At 47.7% G+C, this 20,751-nt stretch overlaps 2 protein-coding genes across 3 annotated transcripts; both read right to left on the bottom strand.

The window, feature by feature from the left end:
* Positions 1-1,607: 1,607 nt before the first annotated feature.
* On the bottom strand, positions 1,608-5,021 carry LOC136527846 (uncharacterized). Of its 2 annotated transcripts, XM_066520694.1 has the most exons (8): positions 4,596-5,017; positions 3,907-3,987; positions 3,772-3,831; positions 3,327-3,370; positions 3,192-3,234; positions 2,164-2,235; positions 1,978-2,079; positions 1,608-1,902 (listed from the first exon to the last, which is right to left on the bottom strand). In XM_066520694.1, exons 1-8 carry the CDS (start codon positions 4,932-4,934, stop codon positions 1,783-1,785), a joined length of 861 nt encoding a protein of 286 aa, XP_066376791.1. In that variant the 5' UTR covers positions 4,935-5,017; the 3' UTR covers positions 1,608-1,782. The 2 variants fall into 2 exon arrangements, with proteins under 2 accessions (XP_066376791.1, XP_066376792.1); XM_066520695.1 differs by lacking the exon at positions 3,772-3,831 and having other exon boundaries at positions 4,596-5,021.
* Positions 5,022-7,642: 2,621 nt separating this feature from the next.
* On the bottom strand, positions 7,643-12,889 carry LOC136527051 (cellulose synthase-like protein D2). Its single transcript, XM_066519662.1, has 4 exons — positions 12,525-12,889; positions 11,145-12,191; positions 9,790-10,597; positions 7,643-9,695 (listed from the first exon to the last, which is right to left on the bottom strand). The coding sequence occupies exons 2-4, from the start codon at positions 12,128-12,130 to the stop codon at positions 7,938-7,940; spliced, it is 3,552 nt and encodes a 1,183-aa protein (XP_066375759.1). The 5' UTR covers positions 12,131-12,191; positions 12,525-12,889; the 3' UTR covers positions 7,643-7,937.
* Positions 12,890-20,751: the final 7,862 nt, after the last annotated feature.

Below are 20,751 nucleotides of genomic sequence, written 5' to 3'. Positions count from 1 at the left end.
GACACTGTCAAATGTCAATATTATATTATTAGAGATTCATGACGCTCGGTTAATGCTATGCATCTTAAGTTCGACACAATTAACGTCCTGTTCATTTGAACTTATCAGCCATGGTACAATATTTTTCTCTCACAATAAAACATCATCAACCGGCTTATCAGTCGAAAAACCATCAGCTGAACAGCTTGTAAATCATGGGACGCTTTGGCAGGCCACCGCCTCGTTGCTTGCGTTTTTACCCCGCCACTTGCTCGCTATGACCGCGAGTTTATTAAAACATCACCCATCCTTATCCCTTCCGCTTCCTCCTCCCCTGTCGCAGCACCATGCGGCTGCCCCGTCCTGAACACGGACACGCACTCCCCTCGCTGCTGCCGCGTGCCCCATCCGCCACCGCTCGCTCACGCCCTGTCGGCGCGCCTCTCACCCCCTCCCATTGCGCGCGTCGCCTGCTCGATACTCAACTCGTGGCCGACTCCCACCCCGACGATCGGAATTGACCGGCACCAGCGCTCCCCCTCCCCTATGTTGTAAATATGTGTTTCAAGTGTTTCAGGCGTTTCAGAGGTATGTTGCAGTTGTTTCATATGGATGTTGCAAAAGTAGATCGGGAATGTTGCATATGTTGCAAGTATTTCAGAGACATGTTGCAAGAGTTTGTTCAAACTGTTTCATCTGTTCTAGACGTATGTTGCAAGCGTTTTGATCCAGATGTTGCATATGTTTCACACATATGTTGCAATGGTATGTTCCAAATGTTTCATCTGTTCTAGTCTTCTGTCACAGCAAGTGTTTCATGTTGCACGTGTTCTATCTGGATGTTGTTACAAGTGTATATTCCAGATATTTCATCTGTTTCAGATGTATGTTGCATTCAAGTGTTTCATGTTGCATGTGTTTCATGCTGTTCGGAGAGTCAGGGGCGCGGGGGAGTGATGGTGGCATGGGGGAATGGGCGCGGCGATCTGGTGGGCGGCAGACGTGGCACGCAGCGTGCTGGGGGCCGACGGTCGGGTGCATGACGGGGCAGGGCAAATGGATGGGGGCAGGGTGATCAGATAGGGGCAGGTCGAATCCGCGGATAGGGTGGATCGCGAGCGAGTCGTACGAACGCGACGACAGCGCGATGCGCATGCGGGCATGGTCAAATCGAGGCGGATGGGGCGGATTGCGAGCTAGTCGTACGGACGTGACGATGGCGCGATGCACATGCGGACATTGACAGGCTGTGCAGACGCGCGTGAGAAACGGCCATCCAACGGAATCCTATCCGGCCAGCATGTCCCTTTGGATTTAGGGGCCATTTGGCAGCGCTTATGGCTTAAGTCCAGATTAAGAATCGCTCCTAGCTAGCTAAGCGGGTAAAACAGAATTGAGCTGGCGGTTAATACACAATAGAGCTGGAGCTAAGAATTCTATCACTTGCATTTGCCTTAACAATTAGATCTTTAATGGATTACGAGTAAGAGCATCTCCAAGACTCTTCTTTTAAACTTATTCTCTAAATCATCGATTGGCTCTTTGTATTTTTCTACCCTCCGACGACTTTTCTATATCTTCTAGACACTAGAAAGCCGATCCGCTCTCCGTGTTCGGAAATCCAGAACAGAGAAATGCACGCACTCTATATTTACAGATCCAGTATACGTAGGGGCGACAAGAATCATGTACCCAGAAAGGTTAAACAACAGAGCTCATTTTCCAGGTTCCGTCGGTCGTACAGAAAGCTTCCGTCTACAAATCAGTAGTAAAAACAGTGACTACGATGCCCTACTCCTAAATTCATATCACTTTGTCCAGCCATCTCGGTGGTCTCAGTGACGACTTTATCCCAAGCTTCATCAGGAATACCGTGTACATTATATGCAGGAGGAAGATGAAGAACGCACAATTAAGTAGAAGCTGCAATAGAAAAAAGAGAGTTAAAAGCTCAAAACAGCACGTTTAACAAGCCCAGCTTATCGGGTCAGGAATTACCAGTGTCCCAAAGAGTACATATATTGCATCCATGGAAGGAATAGTGTTCACACCAGCTGCCGTCAGGATATATGTCAACGAAGCATGAATGTTAACCGTTATCTGAAATTAAATACAAGTTACTGAATAAACCAATTCATTTTTTCTCCCATCTACTCTTAATGTTGAATAAGGGAGTACAGGTACCAATGCAAGAATATTTTCTCTTATCAGAAACGATGACACTAGCACATAACCACAAGCTCCCAGGGCACGGACCTACAAGACAGATTATAGTATTAGACTCAGTTTGTTCCATGCTGTACAACAAAAACATAGATCGATGCAACTTCAGAGGTCACTTGACTAAATTTCCTAAGAAAATCAGACTTTGATCTTATGAAACTGGTAAGGGGAACTGGCTGGTAATATCAATTTATTTCTTACGCTCTAAAAAGTAGCAGTTTATTTCTACTCAATGCTCAGCAATTTTTATATAATTTTGACCCTTCTCCAGTTCTCCTTTATTGACTCATGAACTTTTGTACCGACATCTATTATCAGTTCCCACCAGGCCACCACGACCCTTACACAATTGTAAAGTTTCACTGTTCATATTCTCAAATGAGAAATTAAGTTAAAACAAAGAAAGGTGGCCACGTGTAGGCCTTGAATGAGATGTAATTGCAACTTCACTTGATGAAACTATAAGGTTTGGTTCTGTTTTAAAGAGTAAAATCAATGTGGTCCTTAAACTTGTCCCAAAGTATCATCCAAATTCCTAAATCCTAAAATGCAGACTTGGGTCCCCTAAAGTTGTTAAGTGTGAGGTCCTAATGTCCACAATTAGCATTTACATTCATATGTTTGTGATGATTTGGCAGTTCTTGAGCAATGCTGTGTAAGCATGTTCATGGTAATGAGCAATAGACCTTGTGTTGAAGAGGACCTTGATCACATCCAGGGACAAGTTTAAGGACCTACTCCTCATTTTAAAAAGGCCTTGCAATGATATGACAAGAACCTAACACCAAGTTTAATAAGATTCACAACTATAACAATGCATTAAGCTTACTGTTTTTTATGTAGAACCGTAAATTTATGCCTGAATAACTCTACTGAAAAATTTCGTAGTGAGGTTACAGGTTTGTACCCAGAGGTCATGACGTTTGAAATGCCATATATAATCTATATATGGGTCAGCAAGATAACTAAAACAAAGATAGAGAATTTACAATGGAGCAGATGAGGATGGAAACAATCCAATTGGTCTCCAATCTGATGATAGAGGAAAGAATGTCATCGCTTGCTGGTGAAAGAAGCCAATGGAGAAAGCAGAAGCTTCAATATTTAACCTCTGTACTTCTCACCTCCAAACAGTACCCATGATGAGACCAACTACTCCATGCATAAGCTGCAAAAAAGTGCAAGGAGTGCAATTCAGCCTGAGTGCAGAATCATTATATTCTTTAAATCTCACATGCAGTTAAAATGTAACATACGTTAAGGACAAATTGACTACACAAATCATAACTGCAATGGTATAAGAGATACTGCCACTAGGTGATAGATAAACCAACTGTTACTGCTGGAAACATGTAATCTAGTATGATCTTTTACAGAGCGTTGTCTAATTGTTTTCCTTGAATGGAATGCTATTATTCATTTCATTGTTGGTTTTGCCAATAAAGCACCCAAGTCAACAGCAGCACTGATGGTTAACATGGAAATATGACAATAGTTAAAAAGTCTTAGATATTTTAACCACACAGTTGGCACTGATCCTACTTACTCATAAGGCAGAACTTTACATACCAGATAAGTTGATGCTTTTACAGGGCCAGATAATGTGAATAGCAGTAAAACAGTGGCCACCTGGTGAGGCATTTCAAGAAACAGCTATATAAATTTGGCAAAAGGGAAAAAAATGAACAATTTAATTGGACTTACCATAGTTTTCCTGCCGGCTTCTAGTCCCCATCTTAATGAGGAAATGAGTATCGGCAATGGGAAAAAGCAACTGAAATAATTCTGCATCGGCATAAAACAAAAGAATAAGTTTGCTTCGTAGGCATAGGATTGCAATCAACTCCTGCATGCATCCCTTCTCTCATGTCTCTGCTCACAGGTATCTACTCACTACTCACACCATCCTTCATCCTTGGATGTCTCATCTCCGCGCCTCCCCCTCACCCACCACACACGCACACACAACAAACACACATATCTGACTCCCATGCTAGATACAAAACTCTAAAGAGGAGGCTTGGTTGCACAAGCATATGAGCTTCTAAATTACATATGCCGATCATTTGACATCGAATCAGTTAGTACGTTCCATGTAAAGAATCTTGAACAGCAATTATAGAAGGACGTATCAGACCCCAAGTACCAGCACGGCAGTAACATTTGCTGGATGAATGGTTCTTATGTAACAGAGCTAAGCATGAAAACATTGTAACCACAGAACAAGCAAACCCCTCCCCCAATCCTCGTTCAACGTTTCCTATTGTCAGTTCAGTCCGATGACATTTGTGCCGAATGGCCGGCAAGGTATTTCATTTGCTAAGTATTGTAACAACGCGACATGCAGACGGCAGGCGGAAGAAAGGAAGGGGAGCAGAGCAGGGCAGAGCAACCTCAATGGCGAGGGAATTGCTGAGGAAGTAGGCGAGCCCCGCGATGGCCGCGAACATGGCGCACTCGACGAGCTCCCGCGTCCTGGCGAGTGCCTCCCCGAGGTCCGCCTCGCCACCGTCGTCATCACCCGCCGCGACGTGCCCCCACTGCTCCTCGCGCGCCGCCGCCGCTAACCGAGGAGGGCCTGGAGCGCGGGCCACGGGGACGGAGAAGACGGCGAGCGGGCTCCTGAGGCCCCGCGAGGAGGCGGTGGCCGACTGGCGGCACGCAGCGGCGGGCCGCGGCGGTGGCAGGACTAGGAGAAGCTGGGGGCAGCGGTGGAGGTGGGGCTGGAGCATAGTCCTGCGCCGCCACGGTCTCCACCGAGCTCCGTGAACGGATGAGATGGAAGGAAAGTGAGAGGAGCGACGAGGGGAGGAGGAGAAGGGCGAGGCCTTCGTCTCACTGGCGGTGGGACCCACTGCTTTGTTTGGGCCAGGTTGTCAGTGGCTAAGGAATGGGTGCGTTAGCAGTCCGCGTCTCTATAGACTACAGGAGGGAGACGCTGAGAAGAACTGGCACGTGGGACCCAGTTTCGATGGTTGGTTTGGTTTTTTTTGCCTTTTTTTTCTTCTTGTTTTTCCCCTCTGAAGTTCTGAACGATGATTCTTGCCAAGTCGGTATAACACTGTACTGTCAATCAAGATGTCAACCAAACTACATCATTATTACTGCTAAGTCGGATCAGAAGTAGAGTGTGGCACAAACCGTTGTCGGAACCAAGTTATTAGAAGGAACGGTAATACTTTCTACAGGGCGTCTGTCCGGACTTTTCTACAGGGCGTTTGTCCAGACAGACCGGACTGCCCAGCCCGCGATGCGTGCCACAAGGCGCATACCACCGCCCGCACCGCCCGCGGCGCTGCCACCCCGTCTCCTCCTACCCTTCTGTCTCACCGTCACCGGAGTGAGCCGATAGTGAGTGCCGAGAGACCGCTGCTGGGGTTAGATCCAGATAGGGCGGAGCTCCATGTGGCGGGCTGCGTGAGATTTGTGCGCTGCCCCCGCCGGACTCGTGCCTCCTGCCGCGGCCGCGCTCTATCTGCTGGCGAGTTGCCCACACCGGAGCTCCATGTGCTGCCGTCGAGCTCCGCAACGACAAGCCTCCATTCGTTCAAGCAGAAATGTGACATTACGTTGAAAGCGCATGTTGCAATCGTACGTTTCAAGTGTTTCAGAGGTATGTTGCAAGTGTTTCATGCGGATGTTGCAAAAGTAGATCGGGATGCTGCTTATGTTGCAATTGTCGTACATGTATGTTGCAAGCTTCAGTGTCCCGATGTTTCATCTTTTTTCCTAACGTATGTTGCAAGTGTTGTTATTTTGGATGTTGCATATGTTTCATACATACATTACAAGTGTTTTTATGTGTTTTTGTAAGTGTTTCATATGCATGTTTCAAGTGTTTCATCTGCCTTTAGAAGTATGTTGCATGTGTTGCATTTGGATATTTTAAAAGTAGATAAGGTATTGCATCTCCCTCCTCGCTTTCTGCTACCTCGCCTCGGTGTCTTCTCCTGCTCCTCTTCCCCGGCGTCGGCTGGGCATCCGCCACCCCATCCCCCCTTCTTTCTCGATGCTGGTGAGGCGCGGGCCCCGCGTGGACGCGCGAAACGGCATGGAAAACGGCTCCGTCCGGGCCCTAGCGAGCCCGTAGAACGAAAGAGGCCCGCATTACAAGATACAAAAGTTTTTTTTATAGTTGTGGGAGACCTAAAGACTTTTGTCATAGTTGAGGAGGTAATATGGACTCATCATTTTTTAGTTAAGTACTCCCTCCATCCTAAATTATAACATCCTAAATTATAAGTCATTCCAAAAATCTTGGAGAGTCAAAGGATATCAAGTTTGATCAACTTTATATGATAAGATAATAATACTTATGATACCAACTAAGTATCATTAGATTCTTCATCAATTATATTTTCATAATGTACCTATGTGATATTATAAATCTTTGTAATTTTTTTTATAATTTTGATCAAACTTAAGATACTTTGACTCTCCAAAATTCTTGAAATGACTTATAATTTGGAATGGATAGAGTAATTAATTAAGCTCGTCATTCACCTAGCACATACTACCTTCTGAATGAAAAGAATACAATTCTAATTCTATATTTCTATACCTAGTGAAAATATTTAAAGGTACACTCACTTTACAAAAAATAATTACCAATATTTTCCCTCTAAAGAAGGATGAAGCAGGATATCTTTCTATTATCTTAAAAAAAAGTACCAATATTTATGACAACTAAATAGATATACATTCTACAGTAATACATTATAATAATACATTCCATGACGAATTTAATATAAGCCCGCTCGCTCGCTGAAATTTGGCTAATGCTGATGCTGATTTGTTGTGAGAGGAAAACAATGTTTCTTCGCTGAAAAATAGCTGCAGATAAGTTCAAAGCGAATATGGCCTAAGCATTCATTTTGCGTGGATGATTGATTAATTGATTAGTCTACGGAATAGTAAAGAATAACAAAGGGGGAAATAAAATGAGAATGCGTTCCTCTCCAGAAGAAAATGTAAAAATACAAAAAGAAAAAAAAAGAGTTGCTGACCACAATAGCCTTGGCAACTTGCATCTACCTGCTACGCATACGCGTCAAGAAAGCAGTCGCTGTTGGCATCATCATAGCAGGCATAACAAATGACAGCAGGCACATATCGCCTTGGAAACCTCCATGGCTCGGTACCACCATGAATGGGTCATCGACAGAAACAGCCCGAGCTATCTGACCTCTTCTTCCCTTTTCATGGCGGTGCACGAGACGAGACGACTCCATGTGGAGGCCGGTCAGGCAACGCGTGGAACGCCAGTTGCCAGGTCTTGCGGGCAGACCCAGCGAACGCCAAAATCCTACACGCTTAGTTTCACTGTCTTCTTCAACTACTACCTTTTACACTACCTATATTATATATCTCCAACGAGAGGTAATGCATCCCAGCACATCAGACATCACCCAGCATGAGACATTTCAAAGGCTTGCATGCAACATCCAAAATACTGGAAATTCGTGCTCGTTTAACGGTCCAACAGAACCAGTTCTCAGACCTGAACATATATATTATATATAGCAACAATAAAAGAACAAAAGAACTACTATAGCTCATCATAACAGTATCAGCTTCGACAAAAAGGCCCTAGCCACTTCGACAGTCAGAATCCCCCTTTCCCCAGCAGCGCAGCAGCTCTGAGTCTGAGGATGAAACGCTGCTGGAGCTGGGTACAAAGCAAGAATTCCATTCCATTCCATGCAACAACGAATCCAGCATTGGCCGAGAGAGCTTCATGGGAAGGTGAACGATCCACCAATCTGCTGGTTCGACGACGGCGGGTTGATGGCGACCCACAGCAGCGAGATGGTGATGGAGAGGAGTCCTGCCCAGACGAAGACGATGGTTGGCGTGCGGCCCCTGCGCCCCATCAGGCCCTTGGCGAACGGGTACAGGTGCGCCAGCACCCAGAAGCTGAAGAAGACGCCGCCCAGCAGCTTGCTCCACTGCGGGATCTCGCTGTAGATGGTGCGGCTGAAGCCCACCGCGATGGCGATCAGGTTCACCATCATGATCACGATGGGCGGGATCATCAGCGACGTCCACTTGACGATGTACAGGTCCGCGAACTCGTCGTCCACGTCGTCGCCTCCGGACTTGGATGTCAGGGTGAAGGAGATCTCGATGCCTGCCACCACCTTCAGGAGGCCCTGCAGCACAGCCGCGAGGTGCGCGCTCGTGCCGCCGATCAGCCAGAACTGCTCGTTCCGCCACCACTCCTCCAGGCTGATCCCCGACCACTTGATCTCCAGCACTGCCAGCAGGCACAGCATCAGCGTGATCCCCAGCAGGTACGTCAGGAATGCCACGTTGAGAGTCTTCACGATGAACTGCCCCGAGAACAGGGACAGCGCCGGCAGGAAGCAGTAGACGATCAGGAAGATGGACGTGAATGGGTAGATGCCAACGTTCAGGTAGGCGATCCTCTGGAGGAACTTCATCCTGCGGCTTGCGAGCAGAGCATTGTTGCGGGAGAAGAAGATTTCCACCGAACCAGTAGCCCACCGGAGCACCTGGTGGAGACGGTCAGTCAGATTGATGGGTGCGGTGCCGCGGAAGGCGTCACGCTTGGTGACACAGTACACCGACTTCCAACCACGGTTGTGCATCCGGTACCCAGTGACCACATCCTCTGTGACTGAGCCGTAGATCCAACCAACACGGTGGCCCCACTCAGTCTTGTCTTCGTACCAGCATGAGATGACACTGATGGCCTCAGCCACTGTGGATGCATCCAGAAGGTCACGGGGAACAGTGAGAGCACCCGGAGGACGGCCATTCTTGACACCAGGGTGATCAGCTAGCGGGCGCCCTTGGAATTCAGCAATTGGAATGGAATTGATGAGGAAGTTCGAGTTACCAAACTTCTTGGGGAATGATGACATGTTCATTTCATCCTCATCAAAGTCTGCCATTCTTAGAGCCCGGGTCTCCTCCGGTGCAGCAGCTGAAGCTTTGATCTTGCGTCTCTGGGGGAAGCAACAGCTGCAGCAGCCACCATGTTCCTTGGAGCGCGGAGGGTCAAATCCATATAGGGCAACACGGCGGAAAAGACAGCCAGTGCCGACATAGACTGGTCCCATGATACCATCCAGTGCGCGCATGTTGACATCAAAGAAGACAGTGTTGTGGTTAGCATAGCGATCTGATGGATCAATGCCCTCAAACCGCTGCGGGAACTGAACATAACCAATACGGTCGCCACCACGGTCCATCATGAAGCACATGCCTTCACGGAAAGCTTGCGAGTTGTAGACATAGTGATCACAGTCAAGGTTGAGGATGAAGGGGCCATTTGACATGACAGCAGATGAACGGACTAGGGCATTCATCGCACCAGCCTTCTTGTTGTGGTCATAACCAGGGCGCTTCTCTCGGGACACATAGACCAACATTGGCAAACGGATGTCGACCTCAGTGAAATCAAGAGGTCTGCCTTCATCACCAATGCTGCCATACAAGGGATCATCACTGGGAGGTTTCAGCATCACCTGTAACACAGAAAAACGATGAATTAGGTGCCTGTTTTTCTTTATGTACAGAAGAAGCAACAGAGTAGAATTAGAACATCTAATGCATATATACCTGAATTATTCCAGCATGATCACCACGGGTATGCTCAGCAGAAGGTTGAATCCAGGTACCAGGCCAGTGAGTGCCATCAGCCATCCAGGTGGCTTTAGGGATCTTAACAGGCTCCACTGCATCATCAAGGGCAGTCTCTCGCTGCCTCTTCATAGCCTTGATTTCCTCCCTGGCATGGTACGCATCAGAGCGTCGGCGTATCGAGTCAGGCAGCGCATTGATCCTGACCTTGAACTCATCATACTCCCTCTTAACCCTCCTCCTGTCCTTGACAAAATCCTGGCGAACCTTGTTCTTGTATGGGTCCTTCTTAAGATTGAAGTAGCTTTCAGGATTGCGAGGCTCAATGTTGTGCTTGCGACAGAAAGGAACCCACATATTAGCAAAGCTAGCAGCTTCAGCCATGGCTTCAAAAGTCAGGAGAGCCCCTCCATCATCAGAAACATAGCAAGAAAGCTTCTCCACAGGGTAGTCAGCAGCAAGGATGGACAGGATGGTGTTTGCTGTGACCAGTGGAGGTTCTTTCTCTGGATCAGCAGTGGACACAAATATATCAAGCCCTGGTAAATCTGATCGTCCAGTAGGGTTCGACGGCGTTGGGGTCTCAAACTTGTCTTTCAGGACAGCAAGGTCGGTTGCTCGGTTCACAGGGCACAGCTTTGGCAGCTGGTCAAGTAGCCATGAAAAGCCAAACCAGAGTTCACAGACAACAGACATGCCCCAGAGCCAAATTGCATCCTCATTCTTGTGCTTAATTCTCCACATAAGGAACAGAGCAAGGACGGCCATGCGGATAAGAATGAGAAGCCTGCAGGAAGCACCAGAACCATCAAGGTTAATCTACAGGACATTGTTACTACAAACATTTGCACGTCTATTTTGCTAGATAGAACCAAACGATGTCTGGACTATGTGATGAAGTAGGATGTAATAAAAATGCACAAGTTGGGAAGCATTCTGCAATTTGAACAGCAAATACATACAAAAAAAAAAGTCTGAATGTAGTAGTAACCATTATTAAGTTCACATGTTTGGAACATGGTAGAGATCAGAAGTACAGGACAGATCTAAGCATCTAACAACTCACCTAACCTGCTAGTTTGTTCAAAAGATCACAACAACGGGGGCTAATCTACACAACCAGGTCTAACCAAAGTTTGACTCCGAATCAGGGTGGAACATTTTTTATATATGAACGCAAATAAAAACCACCAAGTGGATCAGAAATAGAACAATGCATTTCAAATTCAAACCAGCCTTGTGTGTGCACATGAATAATGAATCCGATCAGCAATAACGATTGAAAAAAGAAAGACAAACAAACTTCAGTCAGGTAGGAAAAGGAATGCATTTACCTGTATGGGCTGAGTATGGCAGCAGGGATGGGAAGCTTCCGAGTGAGCGGTCTCCATGGCTTGGTGGTGAACTCGGCCGGCTGGCCATCAGCTCCTCCTCCACCGAGGCCGCCTCCGCCAACGCCTCCGGCGTCCACCTCATTCTCCTTGGGCCAGATGGCATTGCCATAGCCATACGTCCCCTTGGTCTCAAAGAGCCAGCGGTTGTGATCCCAGTCTCCGGTCTGGCTCCTGGTCATGGCCTTCTGGGAGCGCATAATGGATAACCGCCTCTCCATCCTGGACGCGGCGGCGCCAGGCGGCGGGGGCAGCGACAGCGTGGGCCTACCTGCCCCGGCATTAGCATCGGCGGCACCGACGACGTCCTCGAGCTCCGTATTCTTGTAGGGCTCCTTGCATCCCGGGCAGACGGCGCCAGCGTTCTTGACGGCGTCCGCGAAGCACTCGGCGCAGATCTTGAAGTCGCACTCGCAGGGGAGTATGTCGTCGCCGCGCTCGTCGCTCATGACCTTGGCGTCGCATCCGTTGACGGCGCAGGAGGATCCCTTGGCTCCCGCCATCTGCGGGTGGGAGGCCTCCGAGTCGATGACCTTGTCCATGAGGTGCGCGCGCGTGACGCTGTTGAAGCCGCCCGTGAAGAGCGAGTTGGAGACGTACTGCTCCTCCACGCGCGCCGAGATGGCCGGGTCCATGGGCTGGTTGTCGGGCGTCGCCGGGATGTGCACGTGGTAGCTCGCGTACTGCTGCTCCTCGCGGTCGGGCGACATGTCGCCGCCGATGCCGAGGTCGCTGTCGAGGTCGTCGCGGGAGTAGCTCACGTAGCGGCCCGAGTGCGTGCGGCGGGCGAAGGTGACCATGGGACGGTCGCCGGGGACGGCCGCCTGCGCGCGGGCGTCGTCGCCCCCGCCGCCGGAGTAGGACATCCGCGACAGGCGGCTGCTGTTGCTGTGGCGGAGCCCCCCGCCGCCGCCGCCGTTGGAGGCCATGGCGGCCGATCCGGGCACGGTGCTGGATCGAACTACGGATCCGTCAGTGATGGCGGCTGATCTGCGGAGGAGGGAAGGAACCGGAAGCGTCAGGGACGGATGCAATGGAGGAGCATCAATCAATCAACTCAACCAAATAGTATTAGTCAGTCAGTCAAAAATGGCAGATTTTGCTGGGGAAGTGGGGGGAAAAGATGGCAACTTTATTTTTCTTCCTTGCTAATTGCGAAAGGATGGAAAGCAAATCCGACAGGGACCGAGAAATCAGGCCGGAATCCCCGGACCAAGATTCAAAGCAAGAAGCAGCGGCGCGGGTCGCACACAGATTCAGATGGCGGAGAAGCAGGGAGGGAGGAAGCCATAGCAGGAGGAAGCAGAGGGCTGTGGTTCTTACCATCCGATGCGATGCGAGTGGAGTCGGAATCTGTGAGCTCGAGCTCCTTCCTCCTCCGTGAAGGACGGACGGAATGGAGTTGAATGAAGTAGCTAGTAGCGGTAGGAAGGACGGAGCGAAGGGACGAGGAGGAGGGGAGAGCGGCGGTGGCAAATGAATGAAGCGGAAGGGGAAGCGCCGGGTACTAGTACTAGTAGGCAGCCGTGGGGACGGGCTTGGGGAGGTGGTTTGGTGAGCTCCGTCCGTCCGAGTGGGGGACAGACAATGGGGGTGGAAGAGTGGAAGCTGGAAGACGAAGTCCACAGGAAGCAGCAAGCGAGGGAGCGAGAGCAAGCAAGGCAGGGACGCGGATTTGGGTTGGCGAGGAAGGACGCGACGCGGCCTCGCGCACATCACATGGAGGTTGCTGATTGCAGCAGCGGAGACGAGGACGGAGGACGGAGGACGGAGGACGGCGGATGCTGCAGGCGGTGCCAAAAAAATTCAAACAAAAAATTCTCCCACCCACCGTGAATCAGAATCGATCACCGTCATCATTCACGCGAACTTACGTGTACAGTTGAACTGATCATAAGGAGAAGCTGGCTGTGTTGTTTCATCAGCTACTAGGGCCTTGTTTAGATCACTTCTAAATTCCAAGTTTTTTCACTCTCTCTCCATCACATCAATTTTTAGCCGCTTGCATGGAGCATTAAATATAGATAAAAAAAATAACTAATTGTACAGTTTAGTTCGAAATCACGAGATGAATCTTTTGAGCTTAGTTGGTCCACGATTGGACAATATTTACCAAATAAGACGAAAGTGCTACTATTCATCGGGTTGAAATTATTCACAATCTAAACGAGGCCTAGTATATAAATAATAATAATTATTACAATCCGGAGACCAGCCAGCCAGCCAGCTGAAAATCTCCTGGCAGTACAGCACAGCTCAGCATGTAGACACGGCTGCCGTACGTCGTCGTCGTGTATGAGGCTATGAGCCTGAGTTGGCTTCTTCTGCCTCCTCAATCTATCACACTCTCTCTCTCTAACAATAGGACTAGTGCTTACATGGCCTTGCATATATGCATGCCTCGTGGTGTCAAGTTTGACCCGTCGCTGCCTGCTGGCTTCTGGCTCCTCGCTTGGACTGCCCGCATGGCGTTGGACGGCAGCGGCATGCAGTACAGCCGGCAGCGGCAGCAAAGAGATGGAGAACAAATGGCATCCGGAGGGATCGAGCCCGGCCATCCCACCACAACAAAATGTTTGCTCCCCAGCGCCAGACACTACTCCCCACTTCCCCAGTGCAAGGAGAGCAAACAAAACGAAGCCATGACCCATGGTGATGGTGATGCATGCTCAGCGCAGCCTCTCCACCTGATCCATATGCAGATGAGCTGGTGTGCCATCTGTGCGGCGTGGATGTGTATGTACTCCCTCTGTCGGTCACGAATTCCATGTCGATAACTTTGACTCGACAACACCAACAACAAAAATAAAGTCTTTCCTAAACAAGTTATGATATGCTAAGTGAATAGTTATTTTACCAGCACTCATATCTAAAACTAAGTCTTTGATATATTCTATCCTTTCAGAGTCTTCTTTCATTGCCTCTACCTAAGTCAATTTTGATCTTCCTCTGTCTCTCTTCACGTTACTATTCTGGCTTAGGATTCCTCTGTCTCTCTTCACGTTACTATCCCGTCTCGTGGAAATTCCGTTGGACATGTCCAAACCATCTCAACCGGTGTTGGACAAGCTTTTCTTCAATTGGTGCTTCCCCTAATCTATCATGTATATCATCGTTCCGAACTCGATCCCTTTTTGTATGACCACAAATTTAACGCAACATATGCATTTCCGCGACACTTATCACTGATAACTTTGACTCGATTTATATAAAATACGTGCAACATTTCTATCTCCAAATAAATTTATTAAAAAATAGATTCAAATATCTATCCAATAATACTAATTATGTATCATAAATATTAATATTTCAATATATATTTAGGCCTTGTTTAGATCCAGGCTGTAAAGTTTTGAGTGCCACATCGGATGTTAAATGGGGTGTTCGAATACTAATAAAAAACAAATTATAGAATCCGTCAGTAAACCGTGAGACGAATTTATTAAGCTTAATTAATCTGTCATTAGCATATGTGTTACTGTAGCACTTTATTGTCAAATCATGGACTAATTAGGCTTAAAAGATTTGTCTCGTAAAGTAGTCACAATCTGTGCAATTAGTTATTTTTTAAGTCTATATTTAATACTTTGGCCCCGTTTGCTTCGCTGAAAAAACAAGCTGAAACACTGTTTCGGCTAAAAAGATAAGCTGAAAAATATGGATTATAAGACAAACAAACAGGGCCTTTATGCATGTGTCCAAATATTTAATGGGATATGATGTAAAGTTTTAGGGTTAAATCTAAATAAGGCCTTAGTTAAAGTTGTTTATCGGGAAACGAAAATGACAGAAATGACAGATATTTAGGGAGCGAGAGAGTATGTCCGTTTGTGTGAATGAATAAAGGCACTGGTGACTGACTGGTCCATTGCATGCATGGATGCATCTATCAACTAAGCGCGTGTTTAGTTTCCACCCTAACTTCCAAAAAAAATGCTACAGTACTCATCACATCGAATCTTGCGGTACGTGCATAGAGCATTAAATGTAGACGAAAAAAACTAATTACACAGTTTGGTTGAAAATTGCGAGACGAACGTTTTGAGCCTAATTAGTCCACGATTGAACATTATTTGACAAATAAAAACGAAAATGCTACAGTAGCCCAAATTCCCAAATTCAGACAACTAAGGGTCCGTTTGGTTGGGCTTTTGGCCCCAAAAGCCAAAAGCCCAACCAAAGTGGCTGCTTTTTCAGGCGACTTTTTCAGAAGCAGTTGCTTTTTCGTAGTACAATTTTGAAAGCTGGTTTGACCCTGCTTTTGGCTTTTGGCTTTCTGTTTTTCAAAATTGGTGGAATAAAAAGCTCTTCTATAGTTGTTTCAAGAGAGATAAAGATAGAAGGTATATTTTATACTTGTTTAACCAAACAGCTTTCAGCTTTTCTACAGCCCACAGCCCACAGCAGCTTTCTCACAGCTCACAGCCTACAACAACTTTTTCCCACAGCCACAGCTCAACCAAATACACCCTAAACACGCTCTAAACATACGAAAACAATCATGTGTGGAATGTCAACAACATGCATGTGATGGATCTTTGTCGACTCGACGGTTGATGTCGATGTGGATGTGTGTCGATCACCTATTCTGGCAACGTCTTTCCCCCTTCTTGTTAGGGCCTTGTTTAGATTGCAAGTTTTTTCACTCTCTCTCCATCACATCAAATCTTTGGACACATGCATGGAGTATTAAATGTAGATAAAAAATAACTAATTACACAGTTTGATTGTAAATTACGAGACGAATCTTTTGAGCCTAGTTAGGCCATGATTGGACAATAATTGTCAAATACAAACGAACGTGCTACAGTGCCAAATATTGATTCCTAACCCCAATCTAAACAAGGCCTAGGTCTTGTTTGGTATCCATGCATCTATCTGAGTCAGTGGGTCAGGGTGGGAGAAGCACTCAAGGTAAATAATCTTCTTAACACCAACTTGCATGAAACATTGCGAACCATGGAGATAGGGCCACGTCGCCCGATAGCCCGATAACCACTACATTTGGCAAACAAGCGATGTCGTCAACCGTTCTCTGTTGAGGTCTTCGCAAATCTATCACCCATCAAGCCACGAATGCAGAAAGTTACAAAAAGCTCCCGAACCCGCTCAGTGGAGGAGGGTTCATCCCATTCTCCCATGGAGACCCTCCTCCCCTGTGGCGCCGCCACCCTCTCCCCGCAGCAGCAGTCGCGAACCCCATGGCCCCTAGGCTGTGTCCGCTGGCAGGAGCACGCGAGCCTCGACTGCCTTAGCTCAGCCTTGCACAAGCATCGAGAGAATGAACAATGTTATCTTAATGTAGTAGCACTAATCTTTACGTTTACAGATACTCACAACGTACGCACACTCACTCTATAAATGCAGGCACTCAAGCCCTACCCATATGAACACCCTCGAAGACCGGGCCGACAAATCCTCGAGACGATATTGACGAAGTCACCATAGGTGCCTCGCTGTCGACGGGAACGTCACCTACCACTGAGAAGCATAATGCCGTTAAATCCAGGAATATTCGCTCTCACGGAGAGTTGAACCAAGGCCCTTAGGTGCTATTGAGACTCTTGTAACTACTAGACTACATGCCATTTCACTTCATGTTTTACTTGCTACAAGATGCTTAAACTAAATAATGTTATGCATGCATCCAACAGCATGAATTAATATTTACTGTTTTTAGGCCCTGTTTAGATTCGATCCTTCGGACCGCATGGTGCGGTAGTGGTACCGCAGCTGAGGAGCTGCGATACGTAAAATCGAGGTCCTCGTTAAAACTCCCGGTGGTTGGGCCACGGGCGGTTGAAGGAATCGTCGGCACTATAAACTGTTTGGCTCGATTCTTCGTGATTCTCGCCGCCAACCATCGTCAAATGACTTAAAATCCTATCCAAACAGGGCCTTAGAGCGTGAATGTTGTTGCTTAGGTATATATTGCAATCATGCTGATCTTATTGCAGTTATGTTCATATTATTTGTGTTTGATCTGTTTTGTACCAAGAATCAACACAATGATATATAGAAATTACATTTATGGTTGACCATAGCTATATACAAAACATTAAACCGATTGTAGACACTGAGATGGACAATTTATCGTAAGTTTAATTGTATAAGTGTAAGGTGAAATGAACTTACAGATAGCAAGCTAAGACGTCCATATGGGTTGTACGTGCCCTAAGCAACATCAAACAATAGTTAACAACATGTCTAGTGTGCGATCGATGTTTTCTTTAATATAATTTTGTGGCCGGCCGTGTAGATGTTTTTTTTAAGTAATACAAGAATATATAACTAAGAGACTAATTTACTAGTTAAACAAGTAATGATCATACAAGAGACTTTCATGAAAAAATGATCATGCATAGAAATTAAGTAATGTAATGTAACTTGCACAAGGAAACTAGCTATAGACTCTTGACACGCCAAGGCAAATGATGCTGGTCAGGTCAGCATCATGCTTGCATGTGGTGGAGTCTCTGGACATGGCGTGCAACAAATTATATATTTAGCTAGCATGAATGCAGATGCAAGCGCGAGTACTAGTAAATAGCTGGAGTATGTAGTATATTTTATTAACTAATCGTATATATCGCCGGTGCGGTCGTATAGTGTGCAGCCATATGGCGCATGGATGGATCATGCATTATTCATGATGGTTCATTTGTTTGACCCAGTGTTAATCTCTGCCGTACGTCCTCTGTCCGCAGAAAACAATAAGGATTATATTTGTCCTTAAGCTAAATTACATTAAGTTTGGCAACGAGCTCATAGCTTGGTGGTAGCGCTCGCAGTACCTAGGCTGTACGTTCAACCCGCTCTCGGCACACAATTTCATAACCCAACTTACTATGAACTTAGTAACTTATAGAAACTCGCTAAAAAAGTAACATATAGAAACAGTTTATTAATACAAAATGAATTTTTTTATTCAAAATGATCTATTTCTGGTTGTCGGTGCGAAAAGTGACCAACACGTAAATATTTATAAATTTGCCGTGCGTTATGATCGGACGTGGCCTAGCACTCAATAACACAGGATTTATACTGGTTCAGACAACATGCCCTACGTCTAGTTGAGGTCGGTCGGTGACTTTATTCCTAAGCCCAGGTGCTCGAAATTTGCTGTGGGGTTACAAACGAGTAAGGAATGAGAAATGGGGTGTTAGAGGCCCGGTCAGACTCTGAACCGAGTGGAAGAGAGTGACAGATGCTCAAACGTGCACTAAGTATTGAAACGTATGCTTTGTGTATCCGAGCTTATCAGCTGTTGAGAGCGTATAGACTGTGTAGCTGTCAAGTCCTAGAGCTATTGAGCTGTCAAGTCGACCAGTCTTTGGGGGGCTTTTAGGAGAGTGCTCATCCCCTTTTATAGTTGAAGAGAATGGCCTTACAAGTCAGAAAAAGAGAGAGAGAGTATACGTGTGTTGTCTAGTCTTGTTGCCCACACCATCAGGTACGGGATGGCCGTTGGGGCCCACAATACTGTTTATGTTCAGACATGTCTGGTAGGCTCTACCATGTTCGCCTAGTACGGCAAACGACAACGCCCACAATACTGTTTATACTCTGACGCGTCTGGCAGGCTCTACCGCGTTCGCCTGACATGCCCCGATGGCACCGTCCTGCAGGTACGTAGGGCATGGCAGGGTACAGTCCTCGGTATTGTGGTTTACTTGAGCGCCTCACCTTATCTGCTCCGCCTGCTCCCTGGGCCCACACCGAGCGGTGCGTCCCCGGTCGGTCGTTCCCGGTCGGTCCCGACCGTGTCGGTCGGGAAAGAGCAACGAGCAGAGGTCTGGCATATCCTCGGTCAGAGAAGGAGGTCGGAGTCGGACTGCGGTCCCACCTTGGCTAGGCCTTCTGGTTGGAGACCAGATCGTTTGTCTCGGCCTGTCATTATATATCTGGGCCGGCCCAGGCGCGTGTTGTCGTTGCACCGCCTGCTGGGCCAGGTTTTATAGGGGGGCAGGTCCATTGGGGACTCTAGGTTTATGAACCCGACACTGGTCTTCATTGGGAATCTATGACTGGTGTGGGGGTATTAACCCCTATACCCTTACGGCTAGGCTTGGGCCGGCCCGGATCAGGGGGTCCGGTCCACTAGAAGATGATGCGCAGCCTGGCCGATCTATTCGGAATCTCACGCAAGGAATCAAGACAGATTTGGAGATCGAGCAAGATTCTGGTCGGTTAGAATAGGAATACTTATCCGGCCACACATGGCAATTGTAACTGGCTAGGATTAGTTTCCAGATCTGTAACCCTGCCCCCGGACTATATAAGGCGGGTAGGGGACTTCTCTAAAAAACATCTCTTATTGACATACAGCAAAACAATCAGACGCAGGACGTAGGTATTACGCCTTCGCGGTGGCCGAACCTGGATAAAACCTCATGTCTGTCTTGCGTCACCATCTTATTTGTGGCTTGCGCATCTGTCTACCGACAATCTACTACCTTGGGCATACCCCTAGGTAGACTGCCGACCATATTTCATCGACAGTGGCGCGCCAGGTAGGGGGTGTGCGTACTGCTCTCCAAGCGAACAAGATGGTCATCATCTCTGGCTCCATGGCTACGCCGAACGGCCTCACGTTCACCGTCGGCCAGATCACCTGGACCACCGGCTTCGACGACTTCATCACCATGATCACGAAGGAGGCGCGGATTCAATCTGCATCGACCACTGCTTCACCTGCATCGGCTACAGCTTCGACCACGGTGGATACGGCTCCGACCATGGTGGATCTGCCTCCGACCATGATAGATCTGGCTCCGACCACGCCCGCATCATCTTCAGCCACGTCGACAATTGGTCGTCCGCTTCCTCGCTACAAAGGGAAGCAGATCGACAACACCGACCTGCTCGACTCCATCGATCGGGTCGACACCAAACTTGCTGAAACCCTAGCTCTGGTAAGTTTAATTCAAAGTCAACCTAACGAGTAGGTAACCGCTACCCACAACAGATCTACCCGACCAGCTTAGGCCAGTCGTCCTGCACAACTCGGTACGGATCTCGTGGTCACATCTACTCCTGAAGGGCACTCCGCTCGTCACCGGCCAGCCTCCGCGATGGGTCTCTAGCTCTCCGAGTACGAAGCCTCAATGGAGAACTACCAGGCACAGCCCTACGGCCTGCGCAACTTCATCAACATGGTTCGGATTGAGGATTATCAAGAAGAATCCGTCCACACAGTCCAAGAGGGTGGCTCTAGCTCCTTGTCTGGCATCGCATCTAATGCCTCCGTCCACACCGAGCTCCAGCATTATGATGATGAAGGCGTTGAATACGATATGGATATCCCAGACCACGCCCCAGGGTTCCCACAATTCCCGTCTTTCCCTCCAAGGCGAGGGGACTTGATCAATGTTGTCAGTAATGACAAACCACCGGCAGTTGGCGAAACAGAACAAGAAAGGCTTACACGCAAAGCACACAATATCGACTGATTTAATCGCCGACAAATCGAAGCCGAAGCAGAAGAGGAGGCACGACGCATAAGGGTCTAGCCACGCGACCTCAACAATGCCTTTGATAGGGTGGGGGA

This window comes from Miscanthus floridulus, chromosome 19 (assembly GCF_019320115.1).
Source record: "Miscanthus floridulus cultivar M001 chromosome 19, ASM1932011v1, whole genome shotgun sequence".
NCBI lineage: Eukaryota > Viridiplantae > Streptophyta > Magnoliopsida > Poales > Poaceae > Miscanthus > Miscanthus floridulus.
The sequence above is the reverse complement of the archived record's forward strand: the minus strand, read 5'-3'. Positions and strand labels throughout refer to the sequence as shown.

Bases quoted from the DNA above. Each gene is read 5' to 3' on its own strand.
- LOC136527846 (XM_066520694.1), bottom strand. From the start codon at position 4,934: ATGCTCCAGCCCCACCTCCACCGCTGCCCCCAGCTTCTCCTAGTCCTG. The intron at 3,988-4,595 runs GTTGCTCTGCCC...ATGCCGATGCAG, and splicing joins GCAATTCCCTCGCCATTGAG to AATTATTTCAGTTGCTTTTT. The intron at 2,236-3,191 runs GTAAATTCTCTA...TCTGTCTTGTAG, and splicing joins CCATCCTCATCTGCTCCATT to GTCCGTGCCCTGGGAGCTTG.
- LOC136527051 (XM_066519662.1), bottom strand. From the start codon at position 12,130: ATGGCCTCCAACGGCGGCGGCGGCGGGGGGCTCCGCCACAGCAACAGC. The intron at 10,598-11,144 runs GTAAATGCATTC...TGCTTCCTGCAG, and splicing joins GCCATACTCAGCCCATACAG to GCTTCTCATTCTTATCCGCA. The intron at 9,696-9,789 runs GTATATATGCAT...TCTGTGTTACAG, and splicing joins ATCATGCTGGAATAATTCAG to GTGATGCTGAAACCTCCCAG.